Source organism: Necator americanus, chromosome V (assembly GCF_031761385.1).
Source record: "Necator americanus strain Aroian chromosome V, whole genome shotgun sequence".
NCBI classification, from domain to species: domain Eukaryota; kingdom Metazoa; phylum Nematoda; class Chromadorea; order Rhabditida; family Ancylostomatidae; genus Necator; species Necator americanus.
Genome location: NC_087375.1, coordinates 1250541 through 1276449, shown reverse-complemented (window position 1 = coordinate 1276449; position 25909 = coordinate 1250541). Strand labels below are relative to the sequence as shown.

General features: G+C 38.5%; 3 protein-coding genes across 4 annotated transcripts; 2 read left to right on the top strand and 1 right to left on the bottom strand.

Annotated features, from left to right (window-relative positions):
- Positions 1 to 1850: 1850 nt before the first annotated feature.
- RB195_012631 (uncharacterized protein) lies at positions 1851 to 19309 on the top strand (the record flags this gene model as incomplete). 2 transcript variants are annotated; one of them, XM_064202089.1, is made up of 19 exons in its annotated part: positions 1851 to 1880; positions 2334 to 2385; positions 2466 to 2611; positions 3415 to 3512; positions 3626 to 3767; positions 4369 to 4454; positions 4583 to 4707; positions 5868 to 5949; positions 6033 to 6108; positions 6189 to 6338; positions 6396 to 6506; positions 6561 to 6646; positions 6738 to 6838; positions 8457 to 8597; positions 9527 to 9750; positions 12491 to 12667; positions 13875 to 13970; positions 17778 to 17956; positions 19144 to 19309. In XM_064202089.1, the coding sequence occupies 19 exons, from the start codon at positions 1851 to 1853 to the stop codon at positions 19307 to 19309; spliced, it is 2268 nt and encodes a 755-aa protein (XP_064057971.1). The 2 variants fall into 2 exon arrangements, with proteins under 2 accessions (XP_064057971.1, XP_064057970.1); XM_064202090.1 differs by lacking the exons at positions 4583 to 4707; positions 5868 to 5949 and having other exon boundaries at positions 6738 to 6817.
- Positions 19310 to 20015: 706 nt separating this feature from the next.
- RB195_012629 (uncharacterized protein) lies at positions 20016 to 25434 on the bottom strand (the record flags this gene model as incomplete). The annotated part of the gene is made up of 10 exons (XM_064202087.1): positions 20016 to 20207; positions 21009 to 21133; positions 21248 to 21373; positions 23332 to 23414; positions 23572 to 23730; positions 23878 to 24055; positions 24113 to 24239; positions 24703 to 24888; positions 25012 to 25146; positions 25342 to 25434. The coding sequence occupies 10 exons, from the start codon at positions 25432 to 25434 to the stop codon at positions 20016 to 20018; spliced, it is 1404 nt and encodes a 467-aa protein (XP_064057968.1).
- On the top strand, positions 22288 to 22554 carry RB195_012630 (uncharacterized protein; the record flags this gene model as incomplete). Its single annotated transcript, XM_064202088.1, has 1 exon — positions 22288 to 22554. One exon carries the CDS (start codon positions 22288 to 22290, stop codon positions 22552 to 22554), a length of 267 nt encoding a protein of 88 aa, XP_064057969.1.
- Positions 25435 to 25909: the final 475 nt, after the last annotated feature.

Below are 25909 nucleotides of genomic sequence, written 5' to 3'. Positions count from 1 at the left end.
TCTTTAAGTGAGAAGTCTTTAAGTATTCTCATTGCATAACTACTTGGGAGCAGTTTTTTTTTCCAAAATGAATGTCTTGTTCCATTCAAAAGAGATTCTCAGCTTGCTACAGAAGTAACAAAATTGACGTTGAATAACCGATTCTTACGTATTAAAATTAAAAATAAAAACATTTTAGTTGAGAGAAAAATTGAAGGTGTTTACTTTACACTAAACCTTTATGATATTAGTATCAGATATTTGTACATAGACGAGTTGAATAAATATTTGTACCCTACTTCATATAAGTTAAGCAAATAGTAGATTACAATCCAGTATTAATACAGTACACTGTGCTAGGACTAGGTCTTGCTTTTCCAATAAACCAATAGCCTTCGGTCGCTTTTCTTACAGGAATGGGTATGGTTCAAAGAAAAAAGTGGTACTACTCGACTGTACCAATTATTCCGAACCTAGAAACATTAAAATGCGTTTTAATGACTTTTCAACCTATATTTGCCTCATCACGAACTGAAATTGAGAAGTTACTGTATTTTTTATGAGGATCATCAAATCCCGTCGTGCAACGATCTTTGTTTACGGTGTTTGACTTTTTTTTTCAAACTAACAACCTACATGAAATTAAAACAGAAAAACAACGTATTTTGTGACGAAATCAAGATTTGAATAAACAGAAAATGACAATTATGTATGTAATTCATTTCAACGGGTGATTTTTGTTACTGTTCACATTTTTTTTAAATACTACTTAAAGCAATAAAAACATTATTAGTGAACTTGGGTTCTACAGGAGTTCGACAGCGTTTTCCTTAGAGAAAGTAGGAATAGACTTTCTTTCACCAATATCAAGTCCAGAAAAAATTGTGAATTTCCCGAATTTTCCAATGCCCACAAGATGATAATCGTAGATGAATACACACGGTGTTTGAAGAAGAAACATTTGCTGCTAAGATTTAGATACATCTTATCCTGACACCATAATCGGTCCGAAGCCATGTCTATTTCCTAAATTTACCAGCTTTCTTCTCTTCATTACAAAAATTTAAGGAATTTCATTTGCAAGGATTTAAGCATTTTATACCGAATTCGTGTACGAACAGATGAAAAAAAGTGTGCTTAGGAAAATATAGGGGAGGAAAATATAAAAGTGGCAAAATTTCTAGGACACTAATCAAATAAAGTCGTAATAATAAACATTTTTTACCCGGGAGAAGCAGAGAAGACTCACAGGAAATGTGGTAGCCGAACGAACTGCATATGAAAAATTTACTTGTTACTACTTCCCTAAATACCATGGCGTACCAACTGAAAGAGCGCTGGAGATTGAAACAGTGGCTACGTTACGATATAAATCTTTTTTTTTGGGTTGCTCACTGGACACCTTTTCCAAATCTCCCGGAGTACCACTGAAAATCCACAAATATGTCGATAATGTATGTGGAGCAAGCGAAGGTCTGAGATTTTTAACAATTTTTTTATTACGGCTGACGCTTCGATGATGTCGCTGATAATCCATAATTTATCTATTTAACCTCACAGTAACCACAGAACACCATAACACCACCGAACACCAACAAGGAGCAGTTAAAAAACCGTGGGCGGGTGTAGCGCAGTCGGTAAGAGGTTCTGCCGTGTCCACACAATCCAACGGAGGTTCGAGTCCGCCCTTGTGCTCACCAAGCCGTTGAAAAACCTGAGTACCAACGATCGCAGACAGATGTTTTGCGAACTGTTCGCAGTGATTTCTGAGCATTTCACGTTTTTGTTTGAATAATCCCCTCTGCCCGCATTTTTGCTGCCAGACTGAGTATATAGGCGAAAAAAATCATGCCAAAAACAATCCACCGAGAATGGTCCCTTCAAGCGTTCTGCTAGTCTTGGTAAGTTGCAGTATAGAGATTCTAGGACGGATTTTACTCAGAAAAAAAATATTCAAGATTCCTATGATAAAAAAATATTGATTAAGTACTATTAATTTGTCATTTAACTAATTTATTAACTTAACAAGAAAGATTATTAATTTGTAATAATTTATATTTTATATATGTATATTTATTTTTTTTTGTTTATATTTTTTTAGATTTTAGAACAGATTCTACCCTATTCTTTTAAAAGATCATTATTTTAAAATATATTTGAAATACATTTTATTTTTTAGCAGTAGGTTTTGCATTATATTGTATTATATATTATTATTTTATTATTTGTTCTTTTTAGATTTTATATTATATAATATTATTTTTTGTTAGTTATTTCTTTGGTGATTTTATTTTAAAATAATAATAAAAAAGTAGATATTTGATAAGAAGGTAACTCATTATTTCCAATTACAGGTCGTTACGTTTTCCCTTTCAAGCACTGCACTTTGTCGCCAGAAAAGAGCTGGTAAGTAAAAGCGCTCATTTATTATATTATTCTTCTGGAAGGAAATGTTTGTGGAAAAATAAAATTTTCTGGATTTTCAGCCTTTTCTTGTTCAAATACTGGACTAAGTGATTCACTACGGCAAGTTTTTCTTTGTTACCATAATGATGCTCGTCTACGCGTAGCCAAAGGCGTTGAGTCAAATAATGTTGGCACCTTGAATCCGGCGAAAAACATGTATAAATTGGTGGGTAAATTTGCAAATTTTACTAATTAATTTATAAATTTTGTATATATAATATAATTATAAAGTTTATATATTATAGTAACGTTATTCCGAAGATTATAGCATAATTTTTAGAATAACGTAATATAATACTATAATTATATTATAATTTTCAGAATAACATTACTTACTATTTTGATCGATTAAATCCTATCTGCTTCATTTATAGCAGGTATTTATCGATGTGGAAGATTAGCTGATAAGTTTAACATACACATGCATCAATAATTAACCCTGCTTCTAATTTAACCGTAGCGGATGTAATACAGTTGGTAAGAGGTTAAGCTGTAGCTGCAACATGATCGATAGGAGGTTCGAATCCGTGCTAGTGTCAACCAAGCCTTTCATCCCTCCAGAGTCGACAAATTGGTAGCAGACTTGTCTGGGAGGATAAAAACATTGAATTGACACATCGGCCGGCTCCCGTTTTCAGGGAGGGTATAGCACAGTCGGTAAGATGTTTCACTGTGGCTGCGTGATCTATTGGAGGTTTGGATCGGCTCCAGTGCCAACCAGACTTAAGAGACGTGTCTGGGAGGATAAAAAGACTGACTTGATACATCGGCATTTCTGGACTGACCAAAAGTGAACAAAAACAGATACAGTTTCGAGAGTTTTCCGAAGAAAAAATCCAAAAACAGCGACCATTACTACGTTTTTTTTAAATAATTTTGCTGTGACCTTATCTCTTATCTTCTCACCTCTATATCTTCTCATCTAATTTATAGAATTATTCAACAATAACATTACAAAAATTGCTTAAGGAATGGGACTGTTCAATGGAACAACAGGCCCAGAATGCCATCACGACCTGCCCACTTAGCCTCGGATCATTCCCGAATATGGCGCAGAACTTGATAAGGTGCGTATTTTTGAATGAATGAATGAATGTTTTCCTGAATCAGTTTCCCTCACATCATACTTTTTTCCAGTTAATACTTCAGTTTTCATTTTTTATCAATAAATAATTTTAAGGTACTCCAGCAGTGGTGGATTCTCTAATCCAGCCGTTCAGATCAATTCAACACTTAACAGCTGGTGGGGTAAAGCGAAACAATACGGTGTCACGGATTCGTCGAACAAGTACACCAGCGGGAATCTTTACACCTTCGCCAATGTGAGTATAAACGAAACTTGAAGGACGTTGCTTAAAGTAGCAGCCCCGAAAGGAATCCACGGGAAAAACTAGCGATAGGGTTGTAGATTGCGTTATCCGGGATGGTTCCGCTCATCTCTTCCTAATTGTAGTAAAAAAACGGTGTGGGAACCGCTTAATTTCCTACAAAGTACGCTAGAACGCTGCTCAATGTACACGTTCCCATCCCCTCAGCCCCTATTCATAAGTTTCACCTGGACGGCCTGGTGAGAGAACATCATCGATCCTCGACCGCTCGCACGTGGATGCGGCGCGTGCGCGAGGGAAGGGGGGGGGGGGCGTTGCAACTGAAAACGTCGTAAGAAACAGCATCTCCCACGCCGTTTTCTTCTGATAATTAGGAAAAGATAAGCGGGATCAGGGTGGTTTCCGTAATCTATAATCCCACCTCTAGCTTTTTTCATGGATTCTCTTACCACGTCAGATTCGGGGTATGTTGCCTTTGATGGTTAAACTTGCAACAGAAATTTTTAGCTACAGACGCTTCTAATTTTTTTTTTGCATAAGATTAATGAACAAAAAAAAACTGTTGTTGTTTACATATTTTCTTCGTGGATTTCAGATGGTATTCGCTGAAACCACAAAACTTGGTTGCGCATATAAAGTTTGCAGCAATTATTTGACGATCACATGTCTCTATAATGGAATGTAAGTTTTCATGAAATTGAAACATTTTTCGAGTTTTTTTTTTTCAAAATGACCAAGAGCATGGACTTTTCCTTTGTTTCAATGGCTTAAAAAGGTTATAATTTTACCATTTAAGAAAAAGATTTTAGTGGTTATTATACTAATGCACCAATGTGGATCACTGGTCCAGCATGTACTAAAGCATCCGACTGCACTACATATTCAAATTCTAGTTGTAGTGGTGGCCTGTGCATCAAAGGAGCGGATATTCCAGGTAAACTTATAAATCCGATTCTTACTAGACGTAGGAGAGAATACAACAGCCAACATTTTTTTTCTTTTTCGCATTCTTCCTCGGCTTTCCTATGTACGACTATTCTTCTATCGGAATGGGAAGTTCTCTAGGGAATATTAGTAGGGCTGAACTTTGTCCAGAAATCAGGAGCCTGAAGGACCATGTTCATAAAAAAGATAAAGTTACTGGGATATCAATCCCCTTGGGATGCGCCAACGCGTTTTACTGGAATTTGTAATCGTTGAGGTTTTGGCACTCGTTTTGGCCTATACAATGACCTGCGGGGGCTAGCCGATGTGTCACCAAGCCAGTGTTTTTATCCTCCCAGACAAGTCTGGTACCAATTTATCGACTCCTAAGGAAGGAAAGGCTTAGTTTGCACTAGGTCGTTTTCGAACCATTCACCGTTTGCCTTCAGCGGACCTCTAACCGACTGCGCCACACCCGCCACTATGTTCATAATAGATTTTCCAAAAAACCATTCGTCGTAAAACAATACACTAATGGAATTACAAAAAAGTCGGTGTTTTTATCCTCCCAGACAAATCTGGTACCAGTTTATCGACCCCGGAGGGACGAAAGGCTTGGAGAACACTAGGGCGGATTTAAACCACCTATCCGATTCAATATACAGCGGAATTTCTCACCGAACGCGCTCTGTCCAAAAATTGTCTCATTAGGAAGGACAATTATTCTATGGATAGAAATCGCCAAAAGGCGAATGAAAGTAAAGTGTATACTTTGTAACTGATTAACAATAATGTTTTCAATTTTTGTGGCAAAGAGTGAACTGCTATCGATGTATCTTTTTTATGAAATATCAATGTCACAGAGGACTTAGTATAACTGAAGGGATAGGAATAAATTTGTCGAACACTGTTCTTTTAAAGGCATCATCACCCCATCTGAGGTGGCACGGATTTCAGGTGGATTTCGCGCCGTATCTTCCGGGCCGTTTTTCACGGGAATTAGGAAGAAATGGACGGAATCACCCTCCTCTCCATAATCTACTATCCCTTATAAGAATACTTCACCTGAAATCCGTACCACCTCAGATTCGTGGGGTGATGTCTTTAACGATGAAAACGACCTCCGTAGTGATGCGATGTATTTCCATGGGTAATGGGTCCCAGTTTCAGACACCAACAATGAGTGTTCTAACAATACAGGAACAACAGATGCAGTTCGACAAAAATTCCTCGAAATGCATAACAATTACAGGTTAACAATTATTTTTCGAGTTATTATTTATTGATTTAACAATTACTTCCCACAACTTTGCGGTTTAAGCTCATATTTTTCAGATCCAGCGTTGCACGCGGGCTAGAGCCGGACGCGCTCGGCGGAAATGCTCCGAAGGCGGCTAAAATGCTTAAGATGGTGTTTTACTTTGCTTGTATTTGTTGATGAGGTTTTAGGTTCCGGATAGAAATATTTCTAATCTTCGCCCTCTAATTTAGGTGTACGACTGCTCAGTCGAGTCCACAGCGCTGGCACACGCCTCGAAATGCGTCTATCAACATTCTAGCAGCGCTGCTCGACCAGGATTAGGAGAAAATATCTATATGACAAGTGCTGTCAATTTTGATAAAGTTAAGGCTGCTACGCAGGTACGGTAATAGTTCATACAGTATAAACACTAACTAAGGGCGATACAAAAATTTTAGGCATCCGAACTCTGGTGGGGCGAGCTGAAACAGTATGGGGTTGGCCCGTCAAACAACCTTACCACAGCTCTATGGAACAGACCTAACACGCAAATTGGACATTACTCGCAGGTAAACTTTCACATGTAGCAAAATTTGTATTTTCTGAAAAAAAAACAAATTTAGATGGCCTGGGAGACAAGCTATCGACTTGGTTGCGCCGTTGCTCACTGTTCTAACTTTACATTTGGTGTTTGTCAGTACGGGCCAGCGTAAGCGCATCAGTTTTTAATCTTAAACAAAATAAAAAGAAGGAAAGAAAAAAGAATAAAACTTTTTATAGTTTTAACCTTACTATTTCAGAGGTAATTACCTCAATCGCCTTATATACACAATTGGAAATCCATGCACGTCGAACGCCGGATGTCCAGGATCGTACACATGTAATGTTACGGAAGGATTGTGTAATGTCGTTTAGACTGCACTGCTATGTATATAATAATGCGCATAAAGTGTTGCTCGCTTCGAAAATATGGTGAAAATAAGCGTAAAAAATGCTGCATCTTTAATCATATTCGGATATTGATTTTAGAAATTCAAACCGAGCAGAAATTACGCAATCTGTGGAGAGGCGGGTTCGGCTAAGGCAAAATAAGCCTAAGCAAGCTTCAGCCGGCTGGCAGTCCATCCAGATCGCTGCGGATGAGGGGTTTGAGGGTTTTCTGAAGAAAATATGCACGATTCTTACAATTTTACCCGAACCGTTCGGAAAACACGCAATTTGTAGAGAGGCGAACTCGACTTAAGCTAAATCAGCGTAAGCTGGCTGGTAGTCCATTCAGATCGCTGTGGGTTTGGGGTTTGAGGGCCTTCTGGAGAGAAATTGCAGGACTTTTCACAATTTTACCCAAACCGGGCAGGAAATACGTAATCTCTAGAGATACGAACTTAGCATATGCTAAATAAGCCTAAACTGGCTGGCAGTCCAACCAGATCGCTGTGGATGGGGGGTTTGAAGGTTTTCTGAAGGGAATGTGCACGATTCTCACAACTTTATCCGAACCGTTCGGAGAACGCGCAATTTGTAGAGAGGCGAACTCGACTTAAGCTAAATCAGCGTAAGCTGGCTGGTAGTCCATTCAGATCGCTGTGGGTTTGGGGTTTGGGGGCTTTCTGGAGGGAAATTGCAGGACTTTTCACAATTTTACCCAAACCGGGCAGAATTACCACCTTACCACCTCAGATTCATGGTATGCTGCCTTTAAGGGATCCATTATGTTGCTTATACATTTAGTTAGATCCTCTAATCGACATCCCTAGCGATTTACAGCAAAACCTGTGTGTACTTACTGTGTACATGAAAAGGAGGTGTTGTCTCCAGTCGTCTCATCCGTTGAGTATCGCTTTCCCTCTGCCTCTCGTCGTGCTCTCCTCACCTGTCGGATGTCGGTTTTGCCCGCCCGCCCTGAGATGTCAGCTGTTTCGTCTTCGCTTGTCATCTATCGGTTAATCAGCACTAACAGTAGTCCGCAGGAACTAGAAACTCGTCATAATTCGTCGCTTTTTCGATTTCTTATGGCTATCATTCCCTGATAAATTCAACGGTTCCACTCAATGTTGCCTTCTTGTACAAGATTTCGATAAAGATCTGGTCTCAATCGCATTATTTCCTAGTTTTTTCTCTTACTTTTTCCTAGATCTTCTGATTTTTTTACTAACCGCTATGACCTCATCGCATCATCCGAAATCAGAACTACAGATCAAATCAAATCAAATCTTTCTTGTCTTGCCCTCATCAAAAAAGTTTCCTTTTCAAAGTAAGCCTAATTTGACATCAGGGATAATATCATTTGTATAAACCGTTTCATTTCAATACTGCTTCTTTTACAATACAATCGAATTCACAAAACATTCAAAAATTCACAACACACAGACAGAATATGCCGAGGTTTCAAGACAAAAGAACATTCGAACTACAATCGAATTCAGCGTTTATCGATAATTTTTCCTTTTGTAATCGGATGTTCCACGTTAGGATTGATGGTCGCTTTTGAAATCAAGGCGATCCGTACCTCTTTTCAGCAGTACCGATGAGTTTTCGAATCGGATTATTGCTGGCAACGGTGGTTGCCTGCGTCCGTTCATCTCCAATCCACTACGATGTTTCTTTGCTACGAACAAAGCGAGACAACGAGAACGCAACTACCATGGCTACATTTACAGGTACATATGTATTTTTCGTAACAGCTACATATTTTTCTCCTGCCAGAGATCAGTGCAACTGGAAGATTTTTTTGTTCGCTGGTCATTAGAAGTAGGTGTATTACGGTATTTTATAAGAAATTACCAGTTTCACCATTCCTCTGACCATGTTTTCTGGAAACAAATGACTCGATGTGATCTATTTTCTTTCCACTAAGGTCTTTTTCAATGATTCTTTTTCGGAAGTAAGTTTCGCCTTCTTTCCAATAAAATGTACGCCGGCTGTAGAAAGAGCGTAAAAAGAAGCGAAAACAAGTGTACTATTCGCCGTCAGGTTGTTCTTGGATAAATTTGACCGTTTCAAAACTTATGCTCGATAAAAAAATTGAGGATTTTTCCGATTTTTCCCGAGAAATTTTCCCATTTTTTCCTAAGAATTTTTCCCATTCTTCTCAAAGAATTTCACTTCTTGAAAAATAAGTTTTATTGCTTCAAAACCTTCCTTATCCTTATCCACACGATATGTGCAGGATCGTGAATTGTTAGAGAGACTTGGAACGTTGAGTGATCTGTCAACAAAACAACAACAACAACCGGAACTAAAAGAGTGTCCAAAAATATGTTGTCTTTATTGTCACTTATTAAATTTCACGCAAATGTTCTATTCACCAATTCTCTCAAAGAAATTTTTAAAGAATCGATATCCTTTTTAGATGTGAGGGAGATATTATTGTCATTAGGTGACATAAAACATAAAATAAACTCATAGTTTGCATTTTTTGTTATGCTTTTCTTCTGGATATTTCTTTTCTTTTGGATTTTACAAGAATGTACGCATTTCTGGATAAACACTGTAATTCACTTTAAGAGACCAGTGATAAAAGTTTTTTCTCTCTCTCTCCAAAACGACGACGCTCCACGAAGCTCCCAAAACCTCATTTTTTGTTTAGTCGAGCGGCTGGACGCCCCCATAGAGAGGATTGAAATTCGGCTTATCGACGAGAACTCCACGAACACCGTTTTGGAGCAGCCACCAGCAGCAGTTGAAACCGTGGAACAAAGCTCGGGAAATAGTGTTGTTAACACACAGTTGAAGCATGGAACAGCCACCGAGAACGCAATCGATGAGAATGTTGTTGGATCAGCTGATCAGTACGATGTGAGGTACAAAAAGGTATAACATCAACACAAATCTTTCGCACGCAATTGTGGCCGGGTTTTGTATCCCTCTGTGCTGCTTAACGCCGCTAACTTACCGTAATTTTTAGCGTGGTTAGCCTGTAATCAGTAATCAATGAGTACGAATAGGTACATTCCGCATCTCTAGCCGCCAACCGTGGTATCTGGGAACTTTTCGTCATGATACAGTAACAACATAAAGAAATAATAATAATAATAATAATAATAATAATAATAATAATAATAATAAATAATAATAATAATGATAAAATATTTTCGAGAATAATTATATTATTCTTGAAGAAATATTTTTATATTTATTTATTTATATTTTTTATTATATTTTTATTATATTATTATTTATTATATTATTTGTTATAATATATTGTAATATTTATTATAATCTAATTATTAGATTGACAGAGGCCAAATCTATATCGACAAAGATTAATCAGAACTCTCAGCACTTACCTCCAAAACACTTTTTAGAAAAAGAGAAAAAATACCTCTGGCAACATATCAGTCTGGCTGAGTCCCATATTAAACCGCTCTAAGGATATACGAGGATTGAAGTGGACGGCGGATTGCTTAATCAACAAATCGGCAATTGCATATTCATAATTTACGAGTTATTTACATGTTTTTAATTGAATTTAATTTTTTATAATGTTTTTATACATTCCATAATAATAATCCCTAGCTCAGAGATGTTGGAAATTCCAGAGACAATTCTCTAAGTTAATTTCAGAAACACCAGTTGTCAAAAGTTTTTTTTTCTGATAACTCTAATGCCAGTAAAATTAATTGTCGTGGGACACCTTTGTTTTCCTGTTCTCCTAGCTCAACAGGACAGAGACATCCTCTCATGTTAGATGCTGGGGTCTTCGTCTCAAAAACTTTTCACGCTTTCCATTAATTTTTCCAGCAAAATAACCCAGATTTCCAATTGATTTTTCTTTCAATTAAATTCCAATCGATCAAAATTTCCTAATACCCAACAAATGCACCCTCATTTATTTTTTAAATTTTTTTTTCTTACGATCATACATTGTTCTTGTGTACAATTCCTTTTCCAATTCCAATTCCTTATACTGGTCTCGAAAAACCAATGAAAGATTCTCAAACATTGAAAATCACGTGAAAATTGTTTTGAAATGGGTGAATTTCTTAAGGTCTCGCAAAATATGCCAGAACATGATGTAACCATCAAGCATCTGCAAACATGGTGGAGTCTAAAATTATTAAATTATTCTGCGTTAGAAAAAAAAAACATGTGGACACTAGCAACGGATAACAGTACGGTTTTCTTATTACCTCCAACCATTTTTTATTTGCAACGAGTGCATGAATTATTCCGCATCAATGATTCTCAAATAATAAAAAAATATGCAAATAATAATAAAAATAATAGATAAAAATAATAATAAAATATGCAGCATTAAATTTGACTGAACGTACCACTGAATGTAACATATCTGCTACGAGGAAGTGAAGAGTGATCGTTGGTTATCATAAAAATCAACTATGGTGTACGTTGTTACCACGTGTTCGAACAGTTTCTGATAATGTTTACGTTTGTTTTAATGTTGTGTTTAATGTTTTGTTTACCATCGTTATCGTCTATCTTAGCGCCTCCAACGGAGACCGGTAACACCTTTTTCCGTTTTTTTTTCAATCATAAATGATTCAAAAATTATCTATTAATTTTTCTACTAACAGAGCATACCTTCTGGAGTCTATAACGACTAAAACTCCAGGAAAAAAACTTGGACAATTCAAGAAAGAAAAACAATATATTCGAGTATTCGAATGATGTCATGATTTAATCCATGCACCCATCGATTAATCACTGTTTGTCTTTGTGTGTTCTTTTTTTTATGACTAAGGCAACTCAAATATCGATGTAACAACATATTGATTGGGTGGAAATCAATCGTAGAGAACCCAAAACGCGAACACGCAACTTAAGATTTGTGGATGGTTTCCGATTTATCTCCATGGCTCAGAGATAAATTTAACCAGGAGACCAATTTCATTATATATTCCTTTATAGCTTAAAATCATAGACAAAAATAGAAAAATCAAGTTAAGTAGGTCAGAAATATGAAACATTTTCTGAAATGGATTATTAAATTAATAAATTTTAGTTTCGCTTGTAATAGTTGTTTCATCGTAAAAAAAAAAGTACTACGTGACACCATTTGCTAATCCCTAAAAAATAGAAATAGAAAAATAGAGTGAATATTAGTAGATGTTATTATTATTATTATTATTATTATTATTATTACTATTATTATTATTATTATTATTATTATTATTATTATTATTATTATTATTATTATTATTATTATTATTATTATTATTAAATAAATAAATGACAGAAAAAATCGCGTAAATAGAGTTGCGGAGTGCACTTATCATGGATTTCTAGCTAATCCCTTCGCTTATCTCCAGCTAACAGCAAGTCTGCTCACGCAGCTCAGAAAGTTCCAGAAAATTATAACTTCTCAAATTACCAAAACCAATTATCCAGAACATAACTGCTACCTGAGTATCTGTGAAAAGTTCTTGCCCCTCATGTCAGGACATCTTATCCTGCTTCTAAATCACCTGCTTCAGCACCACACAAAGACATTCACCAAAACCAAGCGCTAATCCTTGCCAATATCACTAATGAAAGCAAACCTAAAAAAAGTCGGTAGGGAAAGTTACCATTTCCAGTTTTCCTGTTTTAGGTTGAATACGTAAGTGACGTTATACTGACTCGTCAGGATAACACACCAACAGAACTCGCAGTTCAACTGCGTACAGACAATATTGTTACCGAAGAACCGTCATCGACCATCGACGCCACTACGACTACAGAAACTTTTACACACAGGGAATCTGACAAGATCATTCCACGAGCAGAGGTGCACCTCATTTCACTGTTGTTATCCTTCCATCACAATAATACGCGACCACGTAATCTTTTTTCACATATAGAGCAGCAGAAATTGCTTGAAAGTGAAGGAAAGAACTGCAAAACTCGTTCGAACTCATTTCATTGTTCTTTATTTGAACAATTTATGTAACGTGTGTACATAAATGTCTCTCTAAAAACACAGATTGGGTTCTTTCCAGTCAGTATAGTTAAACCAGTATACCACGAATATGAAGAGGTGAAAGAACCCGCTGGAGGATCTCAAGTTAGGGTTGCGCCGATTGCGGGATCAGGGCTGGTTCCGCTTATCTCTCTCTCTCTCTCTGATCGTCGTAAGAAACGGATGGCGTTCAAGACGACGTTTTCTAAGACGATTTCAGTTGCAACGCAGCCACCCTTGTGTACGCGTCGCATGCTGTAAGTGCGATCCGTCGTATGTCAGTTACAAAAGCTGGTCTTTTCATCAGCTCATTAAAGGCATCACCACACAAATTTGAGGTGGTGCCGATTTCAGGTGTATACGGGATCGTAGATTATGGAAAGAAGGGTAATTCCGTCCATTACTTCCCAATTGCCGTAAAAAAACGGCCCGGAAGATGCGGCTCTGCACAAGGCTGGCGCGCTCCAGTCAAACTTCCTGTAGAAAATAGTGCGCCAGAATGCCTGAAGCCGTATCTTCCGGGCCGTTTTTATGGCAAATAGGAAGAAATGAACGGGATCACCCTCCTCTCCATAATCTACTCTCTCTCTTATAAGAATGCTCCACCTGAAATCCATACTACTTCAGATTCGTGAAGTGATGCCTTTAAAGTGAAGCCAATGAATAGGCTGCTAACGGGACCGGAACGTCTGCATAAAGGAGCGTTCTAATGTACCTCGTAATGAACAAAGTTGTTCCCACGCCGTTTTTTTAAAGACGGTTAGGGAAATATGAGCGAAAAGACCCGTGATCCCGTTATTGCGATCCCTATCTCTAGCTTTCCCCGCGGATTCCCACACACCACATCAAATTCGTGGTATGCTGGCTTTAAAGTAGTCTAGCTTTCAGCAATTTTTGGCACCTTTTTCCAATCAAGAGCGACTGCGACGCCCATATCAATCAATATTTGTCAAAAGTATAATCGGGTCGCAGAATTCTGCGCTGCTAATAATGTGAAGTATAGCACCGAATTCAGCACCAATTCACTTAATTTTAGGCCAGAGCATGGTTGTCGTCGTATTCCACACGAAGTCCGTCAGATATCGATGATGATCTCGATGTTCTACCTCCGGAAGCTGAGGAAAGCAGCTCGGTAAAAATTTTCAACGAAGAAACTTCCCAACTTCATCCATTCTTTGAACCAAACTTGAATAACTAAACTAATAACTTGGATAGTTAACTTCAAAATAGAATAGAGAATAAGTACAGTAAAATAAAATAAGCAGAGATAAAATATAAAATGCAGTAAAATAAAATAAGCAAAGATAAAATATGATAGTAAAAAGAATAAGAAATGTATAATCATCACATTCATCTCATCTCAATCATTTCGCGATTTCATTTTGAACACATACATCTTTCACAGAGACTTTTCACTTTTCTTTAGCGATTTTCTACTCTTTTCTAGTTTAAAAGTGGTTATTTTTTATCTGTTATTGATTTTATCGCTCCTAAAAGTGTGGGCGAATCAGCGTACCTCAGACTCAGATGCTACTAAATTTCTGCTATTTGAGAACAGAATAAGTTCCTTGCCCTCAAAAGACTTCCTCTTAATATAATTCTCCACATCCACACATTCATTCTTTTCCGAGAATTGATGAAACTGGATTTTGAGCACATGAAGGCAAAGGAACTGAAAGTTTTGTGTTTTTTTTCTTCAATTTCTTTGATACACTCTATTTGCTCAGCTATTCAGTGTGGACACAACGAATCTTCTCGAATCTTCTAATATGCTTACCTATTTCCTACCTAATAGTATACAATGCTTCAAAGAGTAGTAACTTCGACTTCAAGTTCTATCCACACTTTGAAATATTCACTACAACGAACAAGAGTCTGAATGGCGTTGAGTTTTCTTCGCTATTCTTTCGCTATTCCTTTGAGAATTTTTCCAGACATCCGTCCAGGTAAACATCGCATTCATAAGCAGGCATAAGCAGTTTTAAATTAGAGGAGAATAGAAAATCACTATAGAAATTAGAAGGTGAAAGTAGTAGCAGTCCAGTGAAAGCGTGAGAGCGCAGCACAAAGATTTTTGTGTTTTCTTCCTCTGTGTTGATCGAGGATATTGTTCTGTCTCATTGTATTCATTCAGGATTTTTTTTTTCATTTTAAATCAAAACTAACTTGAACTAGCTTAAGCTTACTTCTGATAAAAACGAGGTCTTCCAAAGAGCTTCGGATTATTCCTATTCTTCAAAAGTCAGCTATAAAGGAACAGTATGATTTTCGTGATAGCCGTGTTCAACGTGTAGTCGGTAAGAAGTTCCGCTGTGTCCACATGATCGATCGATGGTTCGAAATCCGCCCAGTGCCAACCAAAACTTGCATCCCTCCCGGGTAAACAAATTGGAACCATACTTGTCTGGAGAGATAAAAACACTCTCCTGACACATCGACTGGCCCCGCAGCGCAAGTTGTGTATGCTGGACACTCGTTAGTAAATCTCAAACGATTCTGAGTTGAAGTGAAGGCGGTGGCTGGTCCCAAGCGGATCGATTAACGGCAGACACTCTCTTTTATTTACGCCATATTTATCCGTTCTTATTAACGTTTTGTCCCATTGTTCCATTTGTCCCATTTGTCCCCATGGAGTAGCTCCAAAAATTTACAAGTTACACATAACATTGTATTTATTGCCAATGTTTTAATGTCCGAAGAATTGCGTCGTCCGCATTCTTCCGACAGCAAGCGAAGCACAGCGAAAATTAGAATCGACAAAACATCGTGGTATGGATGGGAAGAAATGTCGTGTGTCTTGTCACCTGCTGCTGCTCTCCACCGACTTTCCTCGTTGTAATGTGAGCTTGTACTTGCTTTATGACCCGAGGGGCGAAATTGCCCGACGATTCGAATACATACAGACATACAACTAGGGACCTATATTTCTGTTTCGATTTCTTATCGTTCACCATGGATTTCATGTTAAAGGCATTGGCATTCGAGTAACTTTTCAAATTTTTCACTAATAAATGGGGTATAAATGGGGTTTTAGATGGAATTTTTTTTGCAAATAATCGAAACCATAGAACATCTCCTATATAATTTCTGAGAAACAAATAAATCAGGAACATGAGACCGCTCAAAGCAATTTTTTACATCCGCACGATTGACGTAATGAAAAGGTGGTGTAACATTGACATCAGGGGTGAAATCAGTGAATGACGCAAAACTTTTTACATACGTAGGAATTAATGAAATCCACTTCATATGCTTTCGATACATCACTATTGTTGTAAAAATTGTTTTTTTTTTGGATAGACTGGTCATCTTAAAACGTCTGATCCATTTTAAATTTGAATTTGTAGGAAATATTTTTCATTTTTGACTGCTATATTGGTACACTATGCCGAGAACCCCCACCAACTACTGTAAACAAACCAAAATCCAAAATTTTCTCCTGAGACACCGTTCAGGGGAATATTCTAGAAGAAGAACACTAGTAGGAACAACGACGTATTCCACAATTATCAAGGTAAAAATTTTCAACTCCCTACGAAAATCCAAGGATTTTTCTTGAGATTTACTCGGACCCAGTTTTCGCAGTACAGTGCGGATCGTCCTCGGCTGTAAATGCTCCTATTTTCCCGAATTTCTGGATTTTTTCGAGTAAATAAAGTTTCCTGGCGTTAATCAATCCGCTTGGGATGCGCCCACACGTTCACTTTAATTCAGAATCGTTTGAGGTTCACGAACGTGTAACTGGCCTATACAACGACTTGCGGGGGCCAGCAGATGTGTAAGGTCAGGGTTTTAATCCTCCCAGATAAGCCTGGTACCAATCTATCGACCCAGGAGGGATAAAGGGCTTGGTGGGCGGATTCGATCCTCCGACCGATCGTGTAGACACGGCGGAGCCTCTTACCTACTCCGCCCACGGTTTTTTTTTTACTGCTTTTCCTGTTCCTCAAATACTCATCTCCACAGTTTGACTCTAACGCTGAACTGGAATGTTGAAATATATTCGAATTCAAAATATTGTTGAAATATAATCGAATTCATTCATGGGTTGCATTCAAGTAGTCGAACATAGTCAAGCATACATCCTTCTTCATTATTTCATCAGCTTCCATATCGTGGTTCATACATTAAACTCAGAAAATTTATGGTTGTTTTTCTACATTCATATCAGATCAAATAAAACATTCGTCTCAAAATTATTTAAACTTGTTTTAAAATCTTAGCAACATGGCAAAAAAAAGCAAGACAAAAAGATTCGAATTCTAATTTGTAATCCCTAAATCGACTATATCTGTCCTCACCTACCCCACTCCTGGAGTTTATTCTTTCTTTCTCATAGACTCTCAGAGACTTTAAAGCAATTCTCATCACTGAAGCACTTCAGCAGTGTACAAGCTTCCATCCTACAGTATATCGTAACCATAAAATATCGGATTCTCTAAGATCTTCGTGTCAGAAACTCCGAAACTCAGGTTAAAACGACCTGGGGCATGGTGCAATTGCGTAAGCGGCTGCGTACGAAGAGGTGTGGTTGGGGTGGGACTACAAGCAGGTTTCATTCGGACTACAGCGGTCTCCCGCTCTACGCTCCGCCGCACCGCTTACGGATATGCGCTTCAGGTCATCTTGATCCGGCTATAGCACTTGCACTCTCTGGCTAATGGCACTGTTTACTCGGTTCTTGAGGAAATATCTCCTCAGATTTGTCAACAAAAATATTATTTGATTTTGCTGAGCTTTTTCACAATCTTACTCGAAAAATCGAATTTAGATGAAATAAACAGGATTAAAACCGGGATTTGCGGACGTACAAGTCAAATAGTAATGATAATCTTTAAAAATTGAGGACTAACACTTCACGAAACTGTTTTGTTGCAGATTCAGTACGGCAAAAATTATGTGATCCTCAACAACGTCTAAAAAAACTCAGCTATTTCAGGACGACGAATATGAACCCGTGGAAGAATGTCTTTTGAACAAAGCGGAACTTCCTTTGAAGACTGTTCAAAAACTTACAGAACAAGCTCGAAAGCTTGGCAAACTCATACGAACAAGGAATAGATTGCAGCAACAGTACTGCATCAACCGCGAACATCCCCAGCTCAACGATGAGTTCAGGTTAGAAGTAACAGTTACAGTAACAGGTTGGAAGTAACGTTCACAGTAACTCTTCACTTTCTTATTCTTCACTTGATTCGCATTTCATTTCTTTTAATCAGAAGAGTAGATGTTTGAGCACGGATTGCTTCTGAGAAGAGTCGGATCCTCAACAAATTATTATTTATTTATTATTATTTATTATTTATTACAAATTACAATTTATCGGAGGTACTCTTAGTAACGAATGAGAACTTACGGTTGAATTTTGAATGAGAGAATTATCTCGCTACAATAACCTCAATAAAAAAAAATGAAAATCCCATAGTAACTTTGTATCTACTGAGGTCTTCACATTTTTCTAATTTCAAAAAGACAAAGAAAAAACAACTATAGTGCTGTAAAACTGTGCGAACAAGTACATATTCAATAAGATCAATTAGATACCAACAAGCTACTAGAATTAGAAAAGGAGCCCAACTGTGCGAAAAACCTCAAAATCAAATCCTTCACTCATGCAATTTTTTCAAAATTTGGCACCTACTAGTCTTAAGCTGTTCGACTGGAGCGCGCCAGCTTTGTGCACGCGTCGCATATTCCGGGCCGTTTTCTTACGGTAATAAGGAAGAAATGGACGGAATCACACTCCTCTCTGTTATTTACTTATTTATTTATTACGTTCAAAGGCGTGCCCAGAGTAAGAGGCAAGCAATGAATACAAATAAACAATAGAAAATCCAGCAATCCAAATCCAAAATCCATTACCTAGTATCCCGTACATGAATACTCCATTTGAAATTCGTACCACTCCAGATTAGTGGGGTGATGCCTTTAAGGTAAATTTAGTACACTAGAAAGAAGGATAGTGTGGAAGAGTAGAATTTTTAACTTCACTAAATCGTAGCAAATTTTATTCTTTACTCTATACTTCCAATTTATAGTAATTATAGAAGCGCACAATACACAATATTCATGAATTAAAAGGAATTCCTAACTTAACGAAATACCCTTCAAAATAGGCTTCACGTCAACACATTATATAGTGTGCATGTGCAGAAAACGCAATAGAAAAAACTTTTAAAATTAGAGTTTGGAGAAATTTCCGACCTTCACTCCTTTCCACAAATAAGCAGGCATTCAAACGTGGTTGCAATAGAGATTAGAGCTGAGCTGGCGGTGAAGAAGTTTTTTTTTTTGTTTTTTTTCAGATTGTGCCCAATCTGGCGAAATGAAAAGAAGGTGCACAACTACCAACTTATGCGTATCAAATACTGTGCCGACTACAGCAAATGGCCGAATGCTTCAAAGTTGATGAGCACCTATGGAGATAACCTAAACCTATATGAAACGCTCTACGCGTTTCAAAAACCGTGACTCTTCTTCCACAACATCTCCTTTTAATTCCTACATATTTGATTTCATGATTATAAGGTCCCAAGTACCTATTTGCAGTGATGATCCTCATTATTTAGAGCTGAAGAACAATGTCGACTATCAGAACTATCCGAAATCCCATCTTTTAATAATCCGTTCATATGTTTGCGCGTGAAGTAGACGCTGAAGAATTTGCCGCATCTGTCCGACGAACTGTATAGCATTTCTAATGGCTACGGGTAATAGTGGGAGGTACCCAACAATTCTTCTCCATTTCAAATGTACTTTTTTTCTGTAGACTTAATATTGAAGGACCAACTTCCGTGCAATTTATTACACCTTATTTTCTTGCTTGCATTTGCTAGATATCAAAAACTCAATTTAAACGTAAATTCTTTTTATTACCTCATTTGTGGTTTAAGAAAAAAGAAGCGATCCCGTTTGTTTCTCATTACATGGATATGAAATGTTAAGTGAAACAATCCCATTTCAAGAAATCAGTAAAGATCACAGTCATATGTAAGGGGATATCTAGTAGCAAAACAAGTCTAACAACAATGCAACAGTACATGATAAGGCCTATTGTGTAACCGAATGACTAGATGGTACGGCAAGGAGAATGCCTACAAGCCTCTTTAAAACAAAAACAGCTTAACATTAAGGAATACAAACTGTCTGATTTGAACAGCTAACTGAAAAATAATTGCTAGGATATAATGTTCAAATAAGACAACATGTTATTTGTACCAGAATAAATATACGACATAATTTGGTCAACAACAGTAACATTAGCGCTTTCACCGAAAGCTGACATTTGTGTTTTTAGGAACTCATGCACTAGTGTGTACGACAATCCTTGACCCCAGGCGACTTCCATTCCACTAAGCTTTTTGGCCAACTGAAATAGGAACTCTTATAAAAGAACATTTCTGATTAGCATGTTTTACGAAGAAATAAGAACGAATATCCCAATAAGATAGAATTCAGCACCGTGGCAGCACGTCCACACCATCTGAACAACCGGTGACTCTAAACCGTTGTAGGCCTAATAACCCCTTCATAGCCGGAAACGTCAAATTATTACAATTTTCTGGGAGAATAAGGAAGCTAACTTGATGTATGGGTGAACCTCACAAGAAATCTTGTAAGCGTCATACCTCTACGATTCTGAATTGAAGTCGAACGCATCGTCGCATCCCAAAGGGATTGTGCGCGGCCAACTATTTTACACTTTATCCTTCATCAAGATATATTAAGTGAAAATAATGAACAAAGATGAGTCAGACTCAAATCACTGAATAGTCTACAGAAACTTCCGAAACCCCCTACATGAAAGAAGTGGAGCAATACGCGGCTTAAATTGTTTCTTTTATGGTCGTAAAATGAATGTGTTGTGTGAACGTTGTATAGTCTCTAAAGCTCGCTGCAGATGCATGAGAGGCTGCGCTCGAAGCCGCGTGGCGAAAGCAGTGGTTGGGATCGGAGCGGGACTACCACTGTGTCAGTAAGTACTAATAAATAACATTATACATATTTTGGAGTAATTCATGAGATGCAGTATTTGATTGCAATTGCTAATCGGAACCCGTTTCGCTATATTGACGATAATGGTCGGAATCGTGTTATCGTCAATGTGAAAAAATGTCGTCAACGTGTGAAAATAAGATGGAAATTTTAACTAGCCGGAAAAAAAACCCACAAACAGTGGCTGCGTGTCGTCGAAACCATATCCATCAGAGAGTAAACTGTAAATGTATGTTAAATCGTGGCATTGCCAGGGTATCCAGTGAGGACCGTTCAGTTGTTTTGCGGATCGCAGGCAGGCTGAATAAAAACTCTATCTGTCAAATTCTAACATGTTTTCTATTACTAAAATATTAACGACCAGAACAAGAACAAAGTGATTACAAACATTATTTGAGCAATTATCATCGGTACCTTTCTCGGCAGCTCTTTTATAGTCCACTAGCTTTATTGCGCCTCCGTCGTTCTCCTTGACTAGACCAGCGTTCAGTCCACGGTCGTAGTAATAAGAGAACAAGTAGATTATTTTACTGCGGAGAGCTGCAATTGGGAAATTAGCTGGCGTTCCTTGAAGGTTTCCTTGAAAATGATTTATGAACGGGTTTTCTAGAAAAAAAAAAAAACGAATATTCTCTTCAGGACCAAGCGCAATAACGGGTCACCGCCTCCTCAAACATGACCCTGCTCTCTCTCCTCTTCACTCCGCGAAATTACGAGATAACTAGGGAGGGTCTGAAGCATCCTCCAAAAGGAAAACTTCTCCCTTTCAGATCCTCCTTCAAAATCGAAATGGGAAAATTCGAAGAAAGCGAAGTCTTCAATTTTTCCCAACTTAATCCCCGAAAATTAAGAACAGCCACAAAATACTGATCTAATCATTTTGTATGGCAAGCCTCCATCTACGAAATACGTCCACAAGTATTCCTCAAAGGGCCCATCTTGCACAAATAATAATAATAATCCAAACCTCCACAGATCTTCCTCACTGGAGGGATCACAGTCGGTTAGTTGCGAGGCTACGTGGCGCGTCCTCGAGTGGCGGATAAGGGGCTAACCGCAGACCAAAAGCGGCCTTGTGCCTGCCCTGAGACGCTGGTGGATTCACGGGATGGACTCCCTGTTTCTGCTGTGCCAGGACTAACTCATGAAATCCTTGTAAGCCGCACGTCGGTTTGGCCAAAAGCCTGCATTAAAGTGACTGGGAGGTGCAAGGGACACGGTTTGGAGTCGCCTCCAACAAATAAGCTCCATCTGTCCACTCCGAGAGAATGCAACGCTCTCCCAAAGACTCATGGGACTAGAGGCTTGCAACCTGCCCATGGGTTTTAAAATTTTATGTACGTTACGTTAATAAGAAAGAGTCTCCTGATTCCGGAGGAAAGCGTGGTACGGTAACGCCAGGAAGGACGGGGTTGCGGGAGTCATATAGGCTACCGAAACGGAAAAGAACTAAGATGACTATCTGTACTTATAACGCCCGTACTCTTGCATCGGATGCGGCCACTGAAGATCTGATGATGCAAGCCAGGAAGTTTACGTACGACATCATCGGACTGACCGAGACGAGACGACGCCACCCACTGAACGCCGTGTTTGATACTGGAGAAGAACTGTTCTTAGGAACATGCGACAGTAGAAGAGTTGGTGGAGTTGGCGTCCTCATCAACACGACCTTTTCACAACACCATTTCAACACCACAGTACTTCCGAAAATGCGGTGAGCGTCATTAAACGCTCAATCGAAAGAGTGATGCTAGGAGTATCCCGCTTCACGCAAGTGAGGGACGAGATTCGAATTTCGGTCCTACGTCAGCGATCGAGGATGAGAGACGCCGCCACATTTGCCAAGTACTTCAAAATAAGGTGAACCGGACACGTGATGCGCTTCAATGACAACCGTTGGACCAGAGCTGTGAGCGACTTGGTCCCACGCGATATCAAGCACGCTACAGGAAGACCGCCGACCCGATGATCAGACCTCTTCACAAAGTCCTTCAAAGAAAAATACGATTCTATTCGGGTCCCATACGAAAGAAGAAACTATTGGGCGATTCTGGCACGCGATCGGGACAAATGGAAGGATTATTGGCGCCCGCTCGACCAGTTCGAAGAACAGCGGGAGTCAAACTGATCAAGGTGATCAATCCAAACCTAACAACTAAATGTTGCTAAATGAAAAGGTTAAAAGTTGAAAGCTATGTAATAACCATAAACCATGCAATAAACACCTGACTGCAGTTCTGCATTCCTTTCTCCACCACAAAAATTTCGATTCTGGGAGGACTAAACCCTCTAGGTTCTGTCTTTGTGAAATATGTGCTATGTTTTCGGTTTCCATTAAGCATAATTCGAATATCACTAACGAATTCTTTTCTCCACTTCTCTCTTCCTCTCCCCCACGATCAGTACCCTCCATGATCCTCTGTTGGAAAAAAACGTACGCTTCACCCTGATTCTCTAGGTGTTAGATAGGAAAAAATAAAAAAGCTTTGTTCCACCTGGAAGTTTCATAATATTGCTATTGATGATAAACTGGCGAGCGGTGTCATAGCAAGATCTGAAGGAGTAGTTTTGCTTTCCCCTGAAAACTAGCTTTTCTTACGAAAGCGATGAACAGAGAACAACTCCGAGAAGAAATAGGAAAGAGGTGAATAACAAATCTGATAAAAATGTACGTGTTACAACATAAAAAGGAATACAAGACAGAATTCACTGTTATAATTGGAATAATCAATTACCTTACGCTCCATTTCCTGAGAGCATATTCCCAGTCGTGCAGTTCGAAATCCTGGGGCATGCAGGGTGATTCAAGAGACGTCTTGTGGACGATATGCTCGTCTTGTGGAAGGTCAAGGAGCATATTCAGACGCGCAGCAACTAATCCATTGCCAAGGAAGCTGAATGTTTACTTCTTGTGATTTTAAAACGGAATACGCAAGCGCAGGAAGCAGATATTTGTTTCTGTTGTTTCGTCAAAATTGGAACTTACAACAAGGCTGTGTTCGAATGTTTTGGAGCTAAAACACTAGAGAACTTAAACTAACCTGTGCGTAAACAACTTTATTTCGTAGCCGAAAAAGTCAATATTTCTCTCGAACTCCTTAAAATTATCAAATAAATGTACGTCCTCAGGCCAAAACGTCACTTGCGTTGAACCGCCACCTAAGTCAAATGCGGCAACGCTTCGTGAAGGTTCAGGCAAGTGTGGGTGGGCGACGTTATCTGAAACTTTCTGAAATAAAGGACAAGAAAAATGTAGTGGAACTGGAAAGAGCGTACCGGAATATAGAGTATTTAGCAAAAGATTCAATGTGAACCAGCTGTACACTCCTTCGTCAGACCCACTCATAATGCTGACAGCATCAGGCATAGCGAAAAAGCCGCTACTGAGAACCTCGATTTGCACCTAAACAAATATTTCCATTCATGGCACAATTATTCCATACTAGAACTACTCTTACTGAGTACTTACGGAAAGAATATCTAGAACAACAAAACTGTTTCGACTACTTTACTTAGCACACCGAAACAGATGTTCTCTGACCAATATTTATTTGCTAGAGACTTCATCGCAGAGAAACTTTGAAAAGCAAAATCTGTACAAGCTTATGTTGAAGTTTCCCATTCCTGAGGAACCAAAACCGTGTTGTATTCACCTTTCGGAAGGGTGTGCGTCATGCAATAGCGAAAATATCGACTCGAAATCACCGCCCAACATTTAGCATGGCTCTCCGTAAGGAAAAAATGAGCGAAAATTCAATTCGAATTCTTCTTCTAACACAGAAAAACCAGAGAAATTTAAGTGTCCAAAATGAACAGAAGATGAAAAAGATGGTTGTTCTTAAGAAAAAAAGAGTCTTGTAGCTCACCGCATTCAAGATTTCGTCTGCAATATCGCCAGGAAGTAAACGAAGACCAGCCGTAGCTCTTAGTACTATTGGCGTCTTTTCCCACATGTAAGCTGGTATAGCTGTTTTAGCTACGAGTAGAAGTGCTCTGATGGATTTTGCAGCTTCAGCGGGGTCATGGCTGAAGGACGACAATCCTGGCTTCACCTAAGTTATACTACAGTGTTATCAGGGTTTATGTTTGTGCAAAATAAAAACATCGGCAATTCACGTCAAAATATAGATGATGACGAAGATGAATGATTAAAACAACGATATCAGCATCCTCACTTCTTCAAAGATCTCCTCCTCAACTTTGAATGGAATTCTATTGGCGGCCGCATTATGGATATATCTATGTAAGTGTAATCGTGTACCTGTTGATCCAGCGTCCATAACTATTGCAAAAAATCGACAAGCATTGCCCTGGAAGTAATTTACCACCTACCACCTACTTCGAGTACTGAAACTGGACAGAAAAGTGAAACACAGGAGAAAATGACGGGACAGGGACAAGAAAGTACAGAAAAAGTGCTTTTTTCTCGAACGGCATCTGCCCATGATTTTGAGAGTTTTGCTGACGTTCAGCCAAGAACAGAAAACAAATGAAGCCAATCATACCTGTAAGGATCCACCAGTGTAACAGTAATATCCGTCTTGTAAGGATTGTGCAGTAAGTACGAAACAACACGAATAAATTAATAAGTAAATCATATTGCTACAATAGGGCGTGATGAACTGGTCAATCAGGAACACCCTGTACGAAACCGGAAGCCTATTTGTGCACAGATATGGCTACGACATCATACGTACCATTAAAAGGTGACCATCGATCAACCTGCAGAAAAAAAAGCAAAATATAAACCGCACGTACATTTAAAATAAGTAACGCTGAGGAACAGTTTACAATGATGGTTTGAATCACTGAATATTAGTTCAGACGAGGACAAAATTTAGATGTTTCAGTGAGGTTAAATAAGGTACGTATAGGTCCACTTTGCACTGGTCGCAAACTTAATAACTTAGGTATGCTGACCCGACTGACTTATTAAGATACGGTTACTTTAACGCGGTTCCACTTCAGTCACAAAAACACATTCTTGTAGACTGTACTGCGGTCACACAGTGATAATATAGTCACAAAAACAGACACAGATATCAGAAAAATCGCCAATCGACGACTGATAAC